This window comes from Nylanderia fulva, unplaced genomic scaffold (assembly GCF_048542155.1).
Source record: "Nylanderia fulva isolate GAGA-0341 unplaced genomic scaffold, ASM4854215v1 Scaffold73, whole genome shotgun sequence".
NCBI classification, from domain to species: Eukaryota; Metazoa; Arthropoda; class Insecta; order Hymenoptera; family Formicidae; genus Nylanderia; species Nylanderia fulva.
Genome location: NW_028190841.1, coordinates 58,458 through 78,047, shown reverse-complemented (window position 1 = coordinate 78,047; position 19,590 = coordinate 58,458). Strand labels below are relative to the sequence as shown.

The 19,590-nt window shown below is 31.5% G+C and overlaps 3 protein-coding genes across 4 annotated transcripts; 2 read left to right on the top strand and 1 right to left on the bottom strand.

Moving 5' to 3' along the window:
* The first annotated feature begins 278 nt into the window (after nucleotides 1-278).
* Nucleotides 279-4,912, top strand: Rab40 (RAS oncogene family member Rab40). The gene is made up of 4 exons (XM_029309927.2): nucleotides 279-658; nucleotides 964-1,157; nucleotides 1,252-1,474; nucleotides 1,979-4,912. Exons 1-4 carry the CDS (start codon nucleotides 499-501, stop codon nucleotides 2,287-2,289), a joined length of 888 nt encoding a protein of 295 aa, XP_029165760.1. The 5' UTR covers nucleotides 279-498; the 3' UTR covers nucleotides 2,290-4,912.
* On the bottom strand, nucleotides 3,169-11,208 carry LOC114936653 (glucose-induced degradation protein 4 homolog). Its single transcript, XM_029309904.2, has 4 exons — nucleotides 10,681-11,208; nucleotides 9,020-9,187; nucleotides 8,293-8,525; nucleotides 3,169-8,100 (listed from the first exon to the last, which is right to left on the bottom strand). The coding sequence occupies exons 1-4, from the start codon at nucleotides 10,825-10,827 to the stop codon at nucleotides 8,037-8,039; spliced, it is 612 nt and encodes a 203-aa protein (XP_029165737.1). The 5' UTR covers nucleotides 10,828-11,208; the 3' UTR covers nucleotides 3,169-8,036.
* Nucleotides 11,209-12,856: 1,648 nt separating this feature from the next.
* On the top strand, nucleotides 12,857-19,107 carry inc (BTB/POZ domain-containing protein inc). 2 transcript variants are annotated; one of them, XM_029309942.2, is made up of 4 exons: nucleotides 12,875-13,136; nucleotides 13,324-13,620; nucleotides 14,526-14,654; nucleotides 16,264-19,107. In XM_029309942.2, the coding sequence occupies exons 1-4, from the start codon at nucleotides 12,936-12,938 to the stop codon at nucleotides 16,291-16,293; spliced, it is 657 nt and encodes a 218-aa protein (XP_029165775.1). In that variant the 5' UTR covers nucleotides 12,875-12,935; the 3' UTR covers nucleotides 16,294-19,107. The 2 variants fall into 2 exon arrangements, with proteins under 2 accessions (XP_029165776.1, XP_029165775.1); XM_029309943.2 differs by lacking the exon at nucleotides 16,264-19,107 and having other exon boundaries at nucleotides 12,857-13,136; nucleotides 14,526-15,709.
* Nucleotides 19,108-19,590: the final 483 nt, after the last annotated feature.

Here is a 19,590-nt window from a genome sequence, read left to right as displayed (position 1 = left end):
GAAGGAACACTTCGGTGGCAGGGATAAGCGCGAAAACAGTGGAGAAAGTGTACAGTGTGTGCCAAGGAGTCCACCAGTTTTGTTTTGTTATGATTCGTGTCATCGTGTCGCAATCCGCAGCCTAGAGATATATCTGCATATATCGCTAACCCACGAGAAAAGGAGAGACAGATAAATAGACAGAAAGAGAGATCGTGATCCGACCGGGATCCTAGATGACAGACTCCACGCGACAATTCTGCACACTTCGATACGATGCGATAGCTTTTACCCAGGAGTCCATGTCGTTCTCGTCGTCATCGTCGTCTAGGAGGTCGTCGTCCAGGAGGTCGTCGTCGTCGTCATCGTCGTCATCGTCTTCGTCGTCATCGTCATCGTCTTTGTCGTTCAGGTGGTCACCGTCGACGTCGTCCAGGATCGCGAATACGGAGTAGAGAGCGGTGGCAGGTGGGTGAGAGTCACTCTTTGGGTCACCTGCAGTATGCCCAGGCGGATATTATGGCTGCAGGTGAGGCCAACACGGCGAAGCCTCGTCAGGAGAAGCAGTACGACTACCTGCTCAAGTTTCTCCTGGTGGGCGACAGTGACGTAGGCAAGCAAGAAATCCTGAGCGGCCTCGAGGACGGGGCCGCGGAGTCGCCCTTCTGCAGCGGCAGCGGTAGGTCCTTTTCTGGTTTTCCATTCTTTGGTTCTCTTGCTGCACACCTGATTTGAACTCTGGACATTCAAGAAAATTTGTTACGTTGAATGGAGAATCAGAAAGATTCATATCAAATAATCTCGTTTTATAAAAAATAGCTATAAATATCCATGATAATTATTATTTAATTATCTTTACCTTACAAAACTATTTTTATATATTTTTTTAAGGAATATCTATCTTCCAATCTTCTTCACTTGATGTGTATTTGGTCTATTCTAGATATTTAACAAAATTTGTTTACTAATTATTTATCTTTTCAGCTTATAAAACAACCACTATTTTACTGGATGGGAAACGAGTGAAGCTGCAGCTATGGGACACATCGGGCCAAGGTAGATTCTGCACAATCATTCGGTCCTATTCCAGAGGTGCTCAGGGTATACTTTTAGTGTACGATATCACCAACAAATGGTCCTTTGATGGTATCGACAGGTGGCTGAAAGAAGTGGAAGAGGTAAGCAACCTCTTTCCAATTTCTATCTATTATTGTACAACGAGAGTTTGATGATGAAGAATGAATCTTGACCTTGATTGGAAATTTATTGTAGCATGCACCTGGTGTACCAAAAGTATTGGTTGGCAATCGTCTGCATTTGGCTTTCAAGAGACAAGTCGGAGAACGAGATGCGGAGACTTACGCAGCTAAGAATCGAATGGCGTTTTTCGAAGTCTCGCCTCTCTGCGACTTCAATATTCGCGAGAGCTTCTCGGAACTCTCTCGCATGGCGCTGCATAGGAACGGCATGGAAAGATTATGGCGATCCAACAAAGGTATCTTATATACATAGTGATCCATTCGAAATCTCTCTTACTTATAGAGAATCTCCGAATCTACCCAGGTTGCAAACCTACATCATCTTGACATCAAATGATGTCATTAAACTTCAAAGTATCGTCATTTTGACGTCTACCGATGTCATTCAACATCAAAATGACATATGATGGCTATCTGGGAGGTTTCTTTTTCAAAATAATTATCCCAAGTAGCAAACTGATGTTATTAAATGTTAAACTGACGTCATTAGATATCAAAATGACATCATTTTAACATTAATGATGTCATTAGACTTCAAAGTGACATTTTGACGTTTGATGACGTCAGTTTGCTACTTAGGTACCTTGTTTAGGCTTAGTCTACTTGAAGGTGCCCAAGTAGCAAACTGATGTCATTAAACGTCAAAATGATGTTAATGATTGGGATAGAAAGTATGCAAATAAATTCGAACCTACATGCGAGATGTATGATCCCATCGCTAAATTTGTGTCTTTATACAGTGCTCAGCCTACAAGAGTTGGCGTGTCGCGCGATAGTAGCCCGGACGACGGTTTATGGCATCGACCAGCTGCCATTACCCAAGTCGATCAAGTCACACTTGAAGTCGTACGCGATGACGACCACGACGACCCAATTGCGCTACAACGGCAACCGTTCGTCGAGCTCCAGCAAGAGTCTAGGATCGCATCGGAAACTGCGCTTTGTCGGGGTCGGACACAACAACGGATTGTCGACCCCCGGAAGCTCACCCGGCAGCATCACCGATTCACGTACGAGTTGCGTCGGTCGCAATTCCTGCACAGTGTCTTGAGAATGGCAGAGAGAGAGAAAGAGAAAGAGAGGGAAGAGATCATCAGGGTAGCTGGTTACTTGCAAAAACGATACACTTAGCACAATCGGGCCTTCTTCCTTCACATTCCCCTCCCTTCTTCCCTGTTTTTAGAGAATTACAAATACGTGTTTCGCGGACTATCTCGATAATTAATAGCGATTAAACTATCTGCGAGATAGTATGAATATGCAGGGTGTCCCAAAAGTCTTGCAACTGTCCAATATCTCGAGGCAAAGGCTTTTTAAAGAAAATGTTTAAAATAAAAGTTATAGAGCTTTAAGTGGCGCATTAAATTGTAATCCCAAGTAGCAAACTGACGTCATTCAACGTCAAAATAATGTACGTTTGCTATCTGGGATGTTAGTATGATTATAAACAGCATTGTTAAGGCCATGTTTATTTTGAAATTTTTAAGTGCGAATTATAATGCTTGAAGTTTGCAGTGTTTTGACATAAAATATGATACAAAATATCTTGTAAAATTTTTAGTTTTTGAAATACTTTTATGCATAAAATAATTAGACAAATCAATTGGTGTAAAGAAAAGGCATAGTAATTTTTAAGAAAATGTATATAATTTGCGTAACATTTTTTCTTAAAAACAATTATGAATTTTCTTTCTTTACCAATTGATTAGTCTAATTATTCTGCGCAGAAAAGTAGTTTTACAAGATATTTTGTATTTTATGTAAAAAAAATAGCGTATCTTTCAAGCCACATAACTTGAAAAATATTTAATAAAAAGAAATTTTATTAGAATGTTTTGAAAAGTTCTTAAAATAAGCTATATGAATATGTAATCAAAAGTAGGGGTTTTTATTAAAAAATATCAAAGTGATGCTATTTATAGTCACACTATTATTACTACTTAAAGCTGTACAACTTTTATTTGAAACATTTGTCTTACAAAAAGCCTTTGTTTTCCAAATATTTAACTATTGTAGGACTTTTGGAACACTCTGTATACAATTCTCTGTACGATTTGTCACTTGTCAATCTGTTTGAAATTATCATATGTACCACGTGCCATTCATCCATCCATGAGATAAAAAGAAAGAAATATTACAATATACATAAACAGGGAAAGATCTTAAATATTATTATTAAGTAATATATTACACCGTATTACATCGATCAGAGAGCTCCTATCGCGAAAGAAAACCAGTTGGAGAATTACAAAGTAAAAAGTATAACACATACACGATTATTTATACATCACGCGACTCGCGCGAGTGTGCCTATATATTTTAAAATTCATAAGTCGCTTTTTTTGGCCGTTGGAAAAGTGGATCCTCTCCCTCCCTTCCTCCCCCTTCCCCACAAACGTATCTCTCTGTGCGAAATATTCTTTAACATAAAATGGGCGAGTAATGAATTGAAAAAAAAAGTACAAGTTTGCTAAGTCTACAGGTGGTTGTGGCGTAGACTAATTATGATAGTGTAAGCGTAGAGAAAGTTTAGAGCAGCTAATTCGAGATATATTAGCTATATATATATATATATATTAATATATTAATTATATATAAATATATAGTATATATAATATATTTATATATTAATATATAGTATTATATATTATATATATAATGCATATAATTATATATATATAATATATATTTATATATATATATATAAAATATATGTATATATATACATCTTTACTTGCTTGTGCCCTCGCGAAAATCTTTTTACTGTCGATCACTGGCCGTAGAAGAGCATATATATATTTTTTAAGACGGTTTTACAAAGAGCAATAAAATGAGCTCTTTCTACGGCACGAGAATTTTTACATTATTATATCACATCGATCGCGATCGGATGATTTCCTTCAATGTTTTTATTTCTTTCGTGTGAATTGTGAAGTGATTTTTTTTCCTCGCGTTTAAAGGGAATGTCCCCTCTTTCTCCCCTCCTCTCGGAAGTATGTTATTTAAAAGTATTGTATCTCTTATTTAATTTCACCTAAATAATAAGTTATACTTGTACAGTATATAAGATTGCAGGAGATGCGTTTGTGTGTGTATTGTATAGATAGATAGATAAAACATACCCGATCTCTAATGATCCCAGTAGCAAGTGTATGTCATTTTGACGTCATTAGACGTCAATTAAATAACGTTATTAGGCGTCAAAATGACGTCATTAGATGTCAAATGACGTCATAGGCGTCATTAAGTATCAAAATGACGTCATTAGATGTCAAATGACGTCATTTTGGTACTTGGGTGTATATCTGTAACAAATTGCTCGATGCCAGAAAAGCACATGAGATGATGTATTTATATATTATGTTAGATTTAACTAAAAATTAAATTATGTGTATATATAAATAGAACTATTATAATATATTGTTTTATGTAAACATAAAATAACACACACACACACACATACAATATGCTTACTTGTCTGTGAGATGTATAACTGAATAAACTTAACTTCTCATTATACACTAATTATATGCAATGCATGTCGATCAATAATGTAAAAAAAAATTTCAAACAGATTTCCTACTTTAAACCAAAATCTTCCTTAATAAATGGTTCGCATTAATTTAATGTATACATATTTTGTCACAAAAGGATAATAAAACAATTATATATAATATTTAATATATTAATTTTATATATATATATATATATATATATATATATATATATCTTCAGTATATGTATATGTATTAAAAATAAATTGAAAAAGGGGCCACATGCAGCACATTTGAGAAAGGGAAGAAATAGAAAATGCCGTCCCGTTTGCCAAAATGCTTCGAATTTAATAATAAAATGCTAATTTTGTTGGAAGAGAGAGAGAGAGAGAGAGAGGGGGGGATCTGCGGAGAGGCTGTTTCTCTCCGTATACTTTTTACTATGTTCATATACAATAAACACATTTCTAATCTTAATTATTAGTGTTGATTAATTTATAATTAATTAACTAAGGGGGTTAACTACTATTTAATAATTTAATCAAAATTTCTTATTCTAATTAAATAAGATTGGCAAAAGTGTTCATTTGTCTCGCAACATATCGTAACATTATTTTCTTATTAATCTGAGCATTTAACTTTCGTCAATCTATTATCCAACTATACATTATTACTGCAGTTAATAGCAAATTTGATCTGTGAACTCGTCGATCTACATTCAATTATATTACTATATGTTCTTCTCTATTACTTTATGTTTCACTTTTAAAACATATATATAATAATTGTACAATAGAAATAAATGAAATATTTATGAACATATATATGTATATGTCATGTAAAATACATTTCAACAATCCCTTCATAAGCAATTGCGGAGTGTTATTAAATTAATATAACATTTCATATTGTACGTATTGCAAGATTTACAATTCGTCGAAAACGATGAATTTCGCAGAAATGATTATATATTTGAAAAAAATCGCAACTATATAAATTAAAATGTGACATTTTACGAAGCATATTTTTTATATAACTGTTATCGATAACTAAGTATAAGAATAATCTTCTTAAAGAAACAACAATGCACAGCTCGTAAAATAAGAATGATAATAGTAAATTATTTTATAATAAAGATCGGCTTAGCATAATTAACAATATCAGGGAAAGTGTATTTAGAAGGTAGTCCGCTATTATATATTAAATTATATATATATATATTATCTTACGTACACCTTCCATTTTTCAATATCCAATTTGTGACGCTTGTCAATTCGCTTCATCGTAAGAAGCATATATAATTTTTTCGACTCATTATAGTTTCTGAGTATTTAAATAGATTACACAGGCCTGCATAATAAAGAGTCTTAAAATATGTTTGGGCAAAGTAGTTTCATAAGTAATTTTATAAATTCGAACCTGACATCAGAATTTGCCCATATGCATATATATATATATATATATATATATATATATATATATATATATATATATATATATAATTTACAAAATATTTTTTTCTGATAGTCTAACTAAATAAGTCCTTTTCAAAACGCCGTTTGAATTTTTTAAATCTGTTAATTAGAGAAAAATAGTCCTTTTTATCTTTAAAAAATTGCATTTTCTGTGAAAAAAATCTAATTTTAAATAATTAAATAATTATTAAAAATTATAAATAATAATTATAATTAATAATAATAATATCAATATGTGTATTAAAATTTAGTGTGTTAAAATTAATTTTAAAATCATTTTCATAACTTATACTTTAATTATCTTATTACTGTAATTTATTAATTTAAACAAAAAAACTATAATTGATTTATTTATAAAAGTTCAACACTAGGGTTTGTGGAGTCCATGAAGCCTGTGTAAAGTGAAATTTAAAACGTCACTTTGACTCTTAATGACGTCAGTGTTTGCTATTTGACATTTTTCATCATTCTTGACATTTTAATCTCAAATTCTGATGTCAGGATTCAGCGAACAAAATTACGTAGGAAAGCACTGTCAAATCTCAAACATGAAAATCATACAGGCTTGTGTTATTAGCACAAATATATATATATTTATAAAAACAAAATTATTAGTACTTAACAATGCTAATAAATAAATATCTAAAATATAATGTAGAACATAACATGTGCCATTTAAAATATCAACATCACCGGTGATTTAAAATAATTTTCGTAAAACGCAAATGAAAACTATAGTATGCCAATAAAAATCTCAGATAAACTACGCATTACTTCATTACAATCTGTAAATTTATACACACTCGTATATATATATATATATATATATATATATATATATATATATATATATATGTTATAGTACGATAATGTGCTTATCACAATAGAGTACTATCTTCCTAGAAAAAGAAATTGATAGATTTAATTAACACTTAATTAAAAAAAAGAAAAACATGATGACAAGTTTTATAAACAGCCAACATGTGTGCCTAATATCTATTCTTAAAAAAAATCAGGTATACATATATTTTATATATGTATGTTAAGTTATTAGATAAAGATCAATCACGTAAATAATAAATAAATTTCTGACACATAAAATACAAATCAATCTCGATATAGTTTTCGTGATTATATCATTTTCTCTTCTTTTTTTCTTTCTTTTTACGACATACGTACAGCTTCATTCAAACAACGAGTACACCTGATCTTCCGTAATATAGCAGACAGATCTCATAAATTTCCCCAAGTCAAATAAAATAAAAAATAATTTTTGTCGTTTACAATTATTTTATCGTTATTTAACTTTTTTTAAAAACAAAGTTGAGCTTATCTCCTACACACAAACACAAATAAAGTATTTGTGATGTAAGATTTAATTATCAAATTAAATGTTCAAAAATGTAAATCACATGGACGACGACACACATACATATAAATATAAATATTTTAGTTTTTTTTGTCAACAAAAGCCGAATAATAAACACCAGAATTTAAAATGATATGCATCTCAGGTAATTTATTTCGACCAAAAGAGCATTTTACAATATCATGATTATTAATCTGTAATCAATTGTACCATTCAATCGCTACATAGGCACTCCGCAATTCTCGTCTTTGATTCTTAGCATGATCGACTAAGATATTAAAAATTCTTTTTTTGCTGCAAATCTCCCCCAAGATGATGGAGAGCGTCACTTGATTAATGCAAACCAATTTATTACAACATGCACTGATAAATTTATCGGGCAAACGTTTTATGAGATCTGTGTGCTAGAAGAGAAAAGACATGAATGTCACGAGTTTTTTCTCAGCAAAGGTGTAGGACTTCACCTGAACTCATAAATCTGTATACTGTGCTCCGGAACATGTCTCAAATTTAAGGACTGATACCTAAAACATAACATAAAAATTGTCTTTAATTATATATATTTCGTTGGTAATATTCGATATGCTTTTTTTTTGTTTAAATAAGTTTGGCAGATTAAAGGATCAAGTATTACCGATTAAGCTCTTTCTCAGTGTACAAGTGTTTAGTTCTTTTAACTTATAATATGCAGATGCAGACTCGCTTTATTGCTTTACCATTCGGAGCTACGATGATAATAAAAGCCCTCTATTGTGGCAGCGGATTTCTGGAAGCAAATGTAGTAGAATCCCGCAAAAGAGGCACCGTTAATATCTTTGATCGTGTGATCAGGAACTAAAAAGTGCTCCTTCCACCTCATGAATACAAAGTCTGTACCCTTCAGCGCCTCGTAATCGAACGTGTCGGAATTGAAGGTTTTGGCATATTGGCAGAACGACTCGAACTTACTCTGCAACGAGAATAAGGAAAATAAGTACAATCGCAATCCTGCAAAATTAGCTAGATAAAGATGAGATAAAAATATATAAATTCAACTTAGATAAGATGCGAAGATGATTTTGTTTTAAATATATCTAGATAAAAGATAAAATTATATGGCGATTCATCTAGATAATAATTTTTAAGACTGCTTATTGTAAGCACACTATTATAAAAAAAATGTAAATTATAAAAGGGATATAAAAATATATGTATTCATATTTTTATTGCTTACTGCTTAAGTTCTACTATTTAAATATTTTTAAGTGCTATGATTCTAAAATTAAAATTATCTGAAAATTATTCTAAATAATTTAGTAAAGATAATACTTTTTTTTCATCTAAGATGCAGATATAGATCATACATATTTTCATTATCTATATAAAGATAAGATGACGCAAAAGTTTCATCTAGATGATCATCCATATAATTTTATTTAGATAACGGCAAACACTGATACGGACCCAGTGCTTCTTGTCAACATCCTCGTCCGCGTCCCACTTGCGAGTGAGAAAGGGATATTTCTTGGAGATGATTTCGCCATCGAAAAACGTCGTCAATGTCGGAAATTCCTCCGTCAAGCCCTTGATTTTCAAGTATCCGCACAGGTAACTGTTCTCTTCGTCTACGTGCTGTAACAGTGAAAGGAAAAATATGAGTATGCGAATTGAATTCTAATTTATTGGGATAATAATCGTTGCAAACAACAGGTGAGAAAGTCTCTAATCAACAACTGGGCCTGTTTGCGCGGTTTATATCAATTTTATTCTGTGCGAATCTCCTGAAAAATTATCCTGAAAGAGATAATTTGTGATGTCAAAGTGTGATAATAATTTAATAGGACACTCAGAATTTTTTAGTCTAGTAGATCTGTTGAAAATGATCCAAAGAAAGGATTGAGAAGTTCAAAAATTAGAGAAGAGTTTATTGCACCTAATATCCGCATCTAATCTTCATCAGCTTTCTTCATACCTGATTTTGATTAAAAATAATTAAAGTATCTGTATATAATTAAAATAAATAAAGATAACATCCAGAACTTTCTTGTCAGACTTTATCTTCATTATTTTCAAGTATATCTTCACTTATTTTAATTAAAAGATCTACTCTGCTAAAGATAAAAGGACTGAGAGATTAAAAAATTAGAGAAGAGTTTAAAATCAAGTTTGTTTGCACTTAATATCTGCATCTGATCCTCTTCGCAACTGATTTTGCATGATCGGAATGAATCAAAGTATCTAGGTATATAATTAAACCAAGTGAAGATATATACATAATATACACCTCCATCTCAGTCAATAGAGCCAAACGCGATGTTATTGTGAAAATTAAGAAACTTAGGAATTCCTATCTCATGGTTGAGATCTCAAAATTTCCCTTGTTCCTCTTTTAAAAGTGAAGATATATTTAAAAAACAGTAAAACTCAGAACTTTCTGTCTTGTCAATCTACTGAAGATGATCCAAAGAAGCAAAAAGTTTAAAAATAATCAGAGAAAATTCCAAAAACAAGTTTATCTGCATCTGACTCTTTTTGCAACTGATTTTGCAGGATCGTAATGAATCAAAGTATCTATATAATTAAACCAAATGAAGATACATTTTAAAAAAACAGTGAAGCTAATACCCAGAACCTTCTGTCTAATCAATCTACTGAAGATGACCCAAAGAAAGGACCAAGAAGTTTCAAAATAATCAGAGAAAATTCCGAAAACAAGTTTATCTGCATCTGACTCTTTTTGCAACTGATTTTGCAGGATCGTAATGAATCAAAGTATCTATATAATTAAACCAAGTGAAGATACATTAAAAAAAACAGTGAAGCTAATACCCAGAACCTTCTGTCTAATCAATTTACTGAAGATGACCCAAAGAAAGGACCGAGAAGTTTCAAAATAATCAGAGAAAATTCCAAAAACAAGTTTATCTCATCCTCTTTGCATCTGTTTTACAGAATCTGAATGACCCAAAGAAACTCTAAAGAATTAAAAAAAAAAAACCAAGTGAAGCTACACTTAAAAAATCCATCTCTCCTCTACAAAAGAGGCGCAAAACGCGAGCTTCAATTTTGTGGCGCAATTTCCGAAAAAGCGTGGTGAAGGGAAGAGAGGGAGGGGGGAGGCTAACCTGCAAGACCACCTCTACGTCGTAACTGTTGCCCTTGGACTTCTGCGAGCCCTGAAAGCGCGAGCCGTTGTACAACAAGGACTTGGTGACGCCGGGCTGTTTCGAGTTCGCGGGTGGTGGCGGGATCACGTCGACCTTCACCGGCATCCTTCGGTCAAAGGTGCTGGTGTCCCCTGGGCAAACGACGACACGCGACGACGTTCGGAGAGTCCTGGGGATGGGGGGGAATTTACGACGACGACGACGACGACGGCGGCGACGACGCGGCACCCCGCATATCACGAAGAAGAGAGAAAAGGAGAAAGAAAGAGAAAGAAAGAGAGAGGACCGATGGTGTCGCAATGACTGCCGGTCGAGTCTCCGCGAGGGAGAGAGATACGGGTGCTTTTTATCGCGCGAAGTCTCGAACCCAGACCCCGCGAGACCGAAATTTATTTATCTACATGCCGCGGGTGCAGGAACTCCCGGAACCCGGAATCTCCGTTCCGAGGTGATTCGCTCCCCTCCTCGTGGATCGTTAATTTTCCAGCGAAATATTTTTTGCCCTCCCTCCTTTAACCTTTCTATCATCGAAATTTTTATTCGCAGGAAAAAAAATGCGCGATGAAAAAATTCTAGTCGAGTATATTGAAGTTTTTTTTATTTTTTATTTATTCTTTTTTTTTAAAGATTTTTTGAATAATAATTCGAAAAAAATATAATAATCCGATCTTGCTTCTCAAAATGTCATATGATTGGTTGTCAGATAGATGAATTTTTGGGGCTTGAAAAAATTCTCTAGTCAACAGCCAATCGCGTGCTTTCTTCCTGGGAAGTTTAGAAACTTTTAGTGTTTTTATGTGAGTTCCATAAATGTATTCTTTTTTTGCGACGAAATTTGAAACGCGTATTTTGGGTGATATTCAACTGAACACATTTTTTATTGTTCAGTTATCGTTTACTGTTATCTAAATAAATCTATATAGATAATTATCTAGATAACATTTTGGCGTCATTTTATCTTTATATACAGTCCCATTTTAAAGAGCCATCTCAAATAATTTTTTATTTTTGATTGTATATAGAAGAATTTGTTTTAAACAAAATAAAAGTTATTGTATGGTTTTGAAAATTGTTAAAGTCCGGTTCCACAACTCGCTTTAACCGAAGTTTAATTCGTTGTGAACCAATTCCTGAACCTAAGATGGAACCATTAGTTTGACCTTGAATAGTTGCTTATGAAGGTCACGTGAAGGTCACCTTTAATTTCTTAAATAGAACCACTTATTTTTATTGCATATTCTTGTAGCTTATCTCAAGAGCTTTTCAAAACCCTATAATAAAAGTATTTTTTCATTATAATAAGTATACTTTTTAAATTATAAAGAGGTTCGAAGTTGTAATATAAAAACTATATACATATATAGTATGCTTAGATAATTTCAAAATTAACTAGATAAATATAAGATAAAAATATATAAATTTATTTTAGGTAATTATAAAGATATATGATTTTGTTTTAATATCCCAAGTTCCAGCCTCTACAGCACGAAATATTGCTAAAATATTGCATAAATATTTCAATATTGCGCCATTTTGACGTTTAATGATGTCACAGTTTGACGTTTAATGACGTTAGTTTGTTACCTGGGGTAGAACATATATAATTATTATGTAAAAATAAAATTAATTTTATTATTAAATATTTATTATTTTATTCTTAAATAAATAAAGTGATAGTGACGTCATTATAAGATATACATATATCAAATGCCGCATTCAGCAAACTCAACTGCTAAGTAGCAACCAAACGTGATTGGTTACTACTTTAAGATCCAGCCAATTGGCATCGAAGTACATCAGAAAATCATTCAACCGTTGTGTCTGCCGAATGCGGCCATTTTTATATTATTATATATATAAAATAAATACAGTTTATCTACATAATTATGATAAATAAATAAAATTAATTTTAATATATGATATTTTAAATCGGCCAATAGAGCCCAAGCGCGAAAAATTAATTCTTCGGTACTGTATCTCTTGGTTTGAGATTACTAAGTTCCATTTATAATTAATTAATAAATAAAATTAATTTTATTATTAAATATCTATTATTTTATTATTAAACAAAAAATTCCATTAATTCATTTAAACCGAATTTTGATCAACGGCGTTCTCCTCATCCTGGTGGGGGAAGCCCGTTCCGGGAACAGAAACCTAATCAAACCCAACTCGCGCGTCCCTTTAAATGTCAATCGCTGCCAGATGCAAGTATGGCGGATCTCGATGTCACGAACACGAACTCGCACGAAATGACCGAGAATCATGTCAACAAACGGTGCAACAAAAATCAGTGGGTGCGACTGAACGTGGGCGGGACGTACTTTTTAACGGCGAAGACCACCCTGGCGAGGGACCCGAACTCGTTTCTGTATCGGCTCTGTCAGGAAGACTCGGACCTTATTTCGGACAGGGTTAGTTGACCCGTGTTGTTTTGCTTCCGAGAAAACCGGGAATTTTAAATTAATTCCCCAATTTAGTATTCTATAATCTTTTTCGAGTGTTTATTTTATTTACATTTGATTTATTTTTTATTTTTTTTCTTCCGTCTAGAAAAATGCGCGACATAATAATTTTTGCCTTTTTTCCTCTTTCTTTAAGGACGAGACGGGAGCTTACCTGATAGACCGCGACCCCACGTACTTCAGTCCGGTGTTAAATTATCTACGTCATGGCAAGCTGGTCATAAATAAGGACCTGACTGAGGAGGGAGTCCTGGAGGAGGCGGAGTTTTATAACATCACCGAGCTCATTCGCTTAGTTAAGGAGAGGATCATATTGAGGGACACCAGACCGCAGAGGGACTCCAAGAAGCATGTTTACAGAGTTCTCCAGTGTCACGAGGACGAGTTGACGCAGATGGTGTCCACCATGTCAGATGGATGGAGATTTGAACAGGTATATTGGGTATTTCCTTGTTTCATTTACAAAGTAATTCTAAATAGGGTGCGAGACAGGACTATGCATTTTTACGAGAGAATCCTCCTTAATTTTTGATGAAGAATCATCTCCTAAAAGGACTTTGTACCAAATAGGATTTGGCTTTCAGTGAAATTGGCTGTTTTCTTTATATGTTGTAGCTTATGACTAAAATTCAATTTTATCTAGGATTTTATATAGATTTAAAAACCCTGTATTAATCATATAAGATTAAATCTTAGTGAGAGCAGCTGGTTTTTCTTATATGTCGTAGCTATATCTGTTGAACAAAATATGTAATAGGCTTAAAGCTATATAAAACATGTTTATGATAGAATCCTTCTTAATTTTCGACAAAGAATCATCTCCTAAAAGGGCTTTCTAATAGGATTTTGGCTTTTACTGGAATTGGCTGTTTTCTTCATATGTTGTAGCTTGTTGTGACCAAGATTCAATTTTATCTAGGATTTTATATAGGTTTAAAAATCCTTAATCTTAGTAAAATCAACTGATTTTTCTCATATGTCGTAGCTTATAATCTACTGAACAAAAAATGTAATAGGCTCAAAGTTAAATAATAGATGGTCACTGATTCACAGCAAGTCAAATACAAAAACTTAGGCTCTGTGAGTTGTCTGACTGGCTATAACTCAGTAATTATCCAATATTTAGCTTTGAGACTATTACATCTTTTGTTTAGCAGGACATAAGTTACAACATATAAAAAAAAACAAAAAACAGCCAGTTCCATTGAAAGCCAAAATCTTATGTATTTGGTGCTTATTGGTATATAAATTTCTTTTCCACATGGTGTTGGACTTGCAATAACATTTTCTTTTTATTTATGCTGTTTCTTTACTAATTTATTTATTTCTTCTTTCCAGTTAATTAACATAGGTTCTCAATATAACTATGGTAACGACGATCACGCCGAGTTTCTGTGTGTCGTAAGCCGAGAATATGGAGCTAGTCAGCTCAGCAGTAAAGAAGAGGAATCCACGGATCGTGTCAAGGTACCGCTATCCTATTCGACTGCTTCCCATCCTTGTTTGAGTCAAAGTAGTCACTATGGCTAATGCGACCATTTTATGTTTTCGTTATACCCTGAAACCTAGTAATACAATAGTTTATTAATCAACAGGTTTATTAATAGAGGTCTGATTCACATTTCTTTACTAAATAGCTTCACTGTTTACGTGAGAATTATGTACCCTCTGAATAATTTATGTCGGTATTATGTTATATACCTCTTCTATGTTGGGTTGCATGAGAGATTTTCATTCAGAAGTGAGAAAATAAATATCTAAAGTACAAATGCTTTCCGTAAGAAAATTATTTAGATTTTTGCAATCCAGCATCGATTTTTCCTTGATTTCTAACATTATTGTGAAATCAAATAACATATTTTTTTATCAATTTTTCACGAGGTTCAATAAAACAATATTACTTTTGGTATTAACAATGATTTGCCTAAATTGACTGACAGTTGTATGGGTTGGGTAGAAAACCAAAGATAAGCTTTATCGTATGACAAATAAAAGATATATATTATAGATATATACCTTTAAAAGATAAAGTTTTACTTTATATATATCCTATCAATCACACGCTTGGTTCGGTTCAATTATATTTTTATCTACATTTTTTCGCAATACTTTAGATACAATTGCTTAGAATTATTTTGCTTAATCACAACAAAACAAAAAAAAGAAGGAAAGAATTTTTTTATAGATTTTTTAAATATATTTTTGACGAGAATTTTTAAAAAATTTCTATAAATAAAAATTTATAGACAATCTTAAATTTCTTATATGTTTTGTACATATATACATACACAGTGCTTTAAATGCACACATTTTATTAAAGTCGTATTAATTGAAAAAAACCACCTAATAGTTTGTGAGAGACTCAGAGGCCTCCTCGCATGTTAAGCATGTTCTGCCTCTGATATTTGTTGTACGTACCATACTATTATTATTATTATTATTATTATTAATTATTATTATTATTATTATTACTATTATTATGTACCGCATGCCGTTCGTTAAATAAAGAATTTTTTCTTTCATTGGTTTGGTTACTTTATGACCTGTGACCTGCATGAATTATTGTTATGCATGCTAAAACTATATTATTCATCATACATAAGAATGAATTGTCCATTGTCTCCTGTATATTTTTTTATCGGTAGCTTTTATTTATATATATATATATATATATATATATATATAAATTATTTATATATTTAGATCATATAAAAAATTAAATTATATATATATATATATATATATATATATATATATATACTATAATTATATATATATATACTAAAAATATCGTATGGGGTGGCTTTTTGATATGGGGTAGCTTTTGGGAACTGAAACTGCTGTAGCTTTATAGTTATAAACATGTATATATATATATATATATATATATATATTTATGTATATATAAATATGGCGCAACAATGTAACAGAGGCGGAACAATATATTTGAATAAAATCTGTATGATATTTAAATTTGACAACTCATAATTTAGAATTAAGTATATTATAATTACTATATAATAAGTGACTAATTACTGATGATTTATTAAGCTTCGACTGTTGGATTACGTTCTAGGTTTTGCAGCAGAAGGGTTCACGCATGTAATGTCTAAGATCCGTCCTTGTTTTTCCTCTTGCCTCCTTTAATTTGAAAAAATCAACTGCGCTGCAACAGGAGATGTGTGCGAAGACTGTTTTTTTGTTTTTGTTTTCTTCTTTCGTTGTTTCTACATTTAATTGTAAAGGGTAAGCTCCGAAAAACTCTTTTTCCATTATATAGTCTCTATTCCTAGATAATGTAATTAAAAAAACAGGGACATTACTGTGCAAAGGATAAAGAAATTTTATATAGTATATGTATTTATATTACATAGCACAAGATATATACATATACACATACATATATATATATTGTACATGAAGCTTTAAAAACCGAAAGTATCATTATTAATTTATTCCTCTTCATTGACAAGTTGTACGCAGAAAGGGAAAAAAATATCGATCTCACGAGAGAAAGAAGGACATAGTTTAATAATTTCATACAACTTTATACAGACGTAAAAGAAGAAGAAAAACCTTCCTTTTTCTATAAGCGCACCTATCTGCTTTAAAAGCAGGTACGCTATATAATTATACATATATAGTCAGAGAGAGAGAGAGAGAGAGAGAGAGAGAGAAAGAGAAAATAGTTATATTATTAATAAATAATAATGTTGTTCCATATAGATGAAATGGCTGCAGTTATGTTTTATTATAGCTTTGTCGTATATATTTTGAATAGATAAAATGATGTATATTTGTGAAAATTTCTGCGATAATGCGTAGTTTTTAATCTTAGCGCTATAAATAATATACTATACACACACACACATATATATATATATATATATATATATATATATATATATATATAGTGGGATGTAGAGATTGTCACATTTTTGTACCGCGAAGAATCTGTACAAAAATTCTTTTTCCCACTCTCCATCCGGTGTGTCCTTATCGTAAGAACGTCTAAATTTACTTATACCTTCGCACTGCCGCTGTAAAACATAAAGAAGAAAAAAAAATAATATTTGTATACCTGTAACACGTGATAATTTAAAAAAAAAGAAATCCAAGACGCATTGTAATTGTAACAAAAACTAACTGAATATGAACACTTGACTTTTTACATTGTATTGTTAATAATATGGGGAAGAGGGATTTTTTCTAAACGGAAACAATTTTATTACACTTACTTGTTAAGGATACAAATTTGAAATGTGTGTAAAAAAAAAGAAAAAAGTAGAAGCTTAATCTCTCTTTGTAGATGCTATTATGAAGGAAATTTTAGAGAGCGAAAGAGAGAGAAACAATATGTACAATTTACAAGATTTTGAAATATAATAGTGCACGTATTGTTCATCCATAGATAGAAAAAAATACAATATCCAAGTAGCAAACTGACGTCATTAAATGTCAAAATATACACACACTGCGATATGATCCCCTACATCCGTAGTAATAAATAATAGTTACAACAGATGTAGGCTGTCAATTGTCAAAGGCCTATTATTGAGAACAAAAGAATATAATAAACACATTGGAAAAAAAGAACATACGTAATATTTTGGCTTTTTATAGATGCCATTATAATATTGCAATACATGTGCAAAATTTTTTCTCATACACATTTTTCTTTTTGTAAGAGGGTATACAGTTTAACAAAAAAATTTTTTTTAATCTCTTATAGTTGTATCAAATATTTATGCGAATAGTGAGGTACATAACAAGATATATTACAAATTGGCTGATAATAATTAATTTGACGGAATTTTAGGACCAATATATATTGTTGTTAATCTCGCGCACTATGTACAGTGTTTTTTAGGCATGTAAGGCGATTACTTTCTAGCTCAAACTTCTGTATCTACTCGTGAATCTTTAGTCGGTATTAATTAATGTTCATTATATTATATACATTACACATGCGCTCCTCTTTACTCATGTAAAGTTTGTATACTTTCATATAGATGGAGAGATTTATAATAATGATAGATAGATTTATTGATTATTCAATGTTTGGCATTAGGGAACAAGAAGATAATATGTATATATATATTTACATTGGAGATTAAAATTATTATAACGAGATAGGTCTCAGATTATTCAGATTATTACACGATAAGGATGTAAAAAGTTATCGTATATACATACATATATGCATATTTAATTATTTTTGTGTTTCAAGTGGAAATTTTTAATTTGAAAATTCTCTTGTCAAGTATTATCCAATACGAATAATTATAATATTAACAAGTGTTTGCAACTTAATTAATTGTTCATTTAATTTAACTGCATAAAATGAATTTGTCTGAGAAACACAAATTTTTATATTTTATATTACACATTTAATTCTCGGTTGAAAAATTATTTTAATGAGGCACACAGATTTCACACACATTTTTATACATACAAACATATCCATCTTATCAGTGTATGTATACAGATGTATAATAAGGAAATCAAAAATCATTTCTTTAATGATCATTCAAAATATAAAACAATTCTGATATAGAACTTTACATACCACAACCTTCTATATGCAATAATTCTTATCTAGTAGTGCAATTCACAGAGTGTAACAAATAAAAAAAATTTGAAGTTAATTTTTTGCCGATGCAGTCTCACAATGTCATATATAAACATATATATTTCAAAAAATTATATAAATTTATATTAAATTACACCAAACCACATTTTTGCATTATAAATAGTAATTATTTACAACAACTATTATATTATCGATAGGTGAATTTACATTAATAAGTAGACCTTCCATAGCGTGTGATTTGTAAAGTGAGATGAAGAAAAATTAAAATGCAAATTGTTTGTATTAATTGTAACTTGTACGAAATAAAAGATTTATTGTACTATTGAAGTTCCAAATAACTCTTTATTTTTAAGAGTTTAACAAGGCTCTGTAATATAAATATAAATTTAAAGTGTAAGACAGGCAATAAAGAGCCAATCGCGGAAGACAGTGCGTTATCCCAACGAAACTAAATTTTTTCGTTAGAATTAAATATCTGTGCACAAGACACCAAATTTTACTTAGTCACGGCCAAGATTTTAAAATATGAAATAATCTCATCTTTGAGATTTAATTTCAATAATCCTTTAACCCCCCTACGGAAATAAATAAATAAATGCAAGAGAAAAATATAGATCCGAAAGTCGCTGAATCGGGAATCGAACCCGAGACCTTTCGCTTGCCGGGTGACTGCTCTGTGACCAAGTAAAATTTGGTGCCTTGTGCACAGATATTTAATTCTAACGACAAAATTTAGTTTCGTTGGGATAACGCATTGTCTTCCGCGATTGGCTCTTATTGCCTGTCTTACACTTTAAATTTATCTTTATT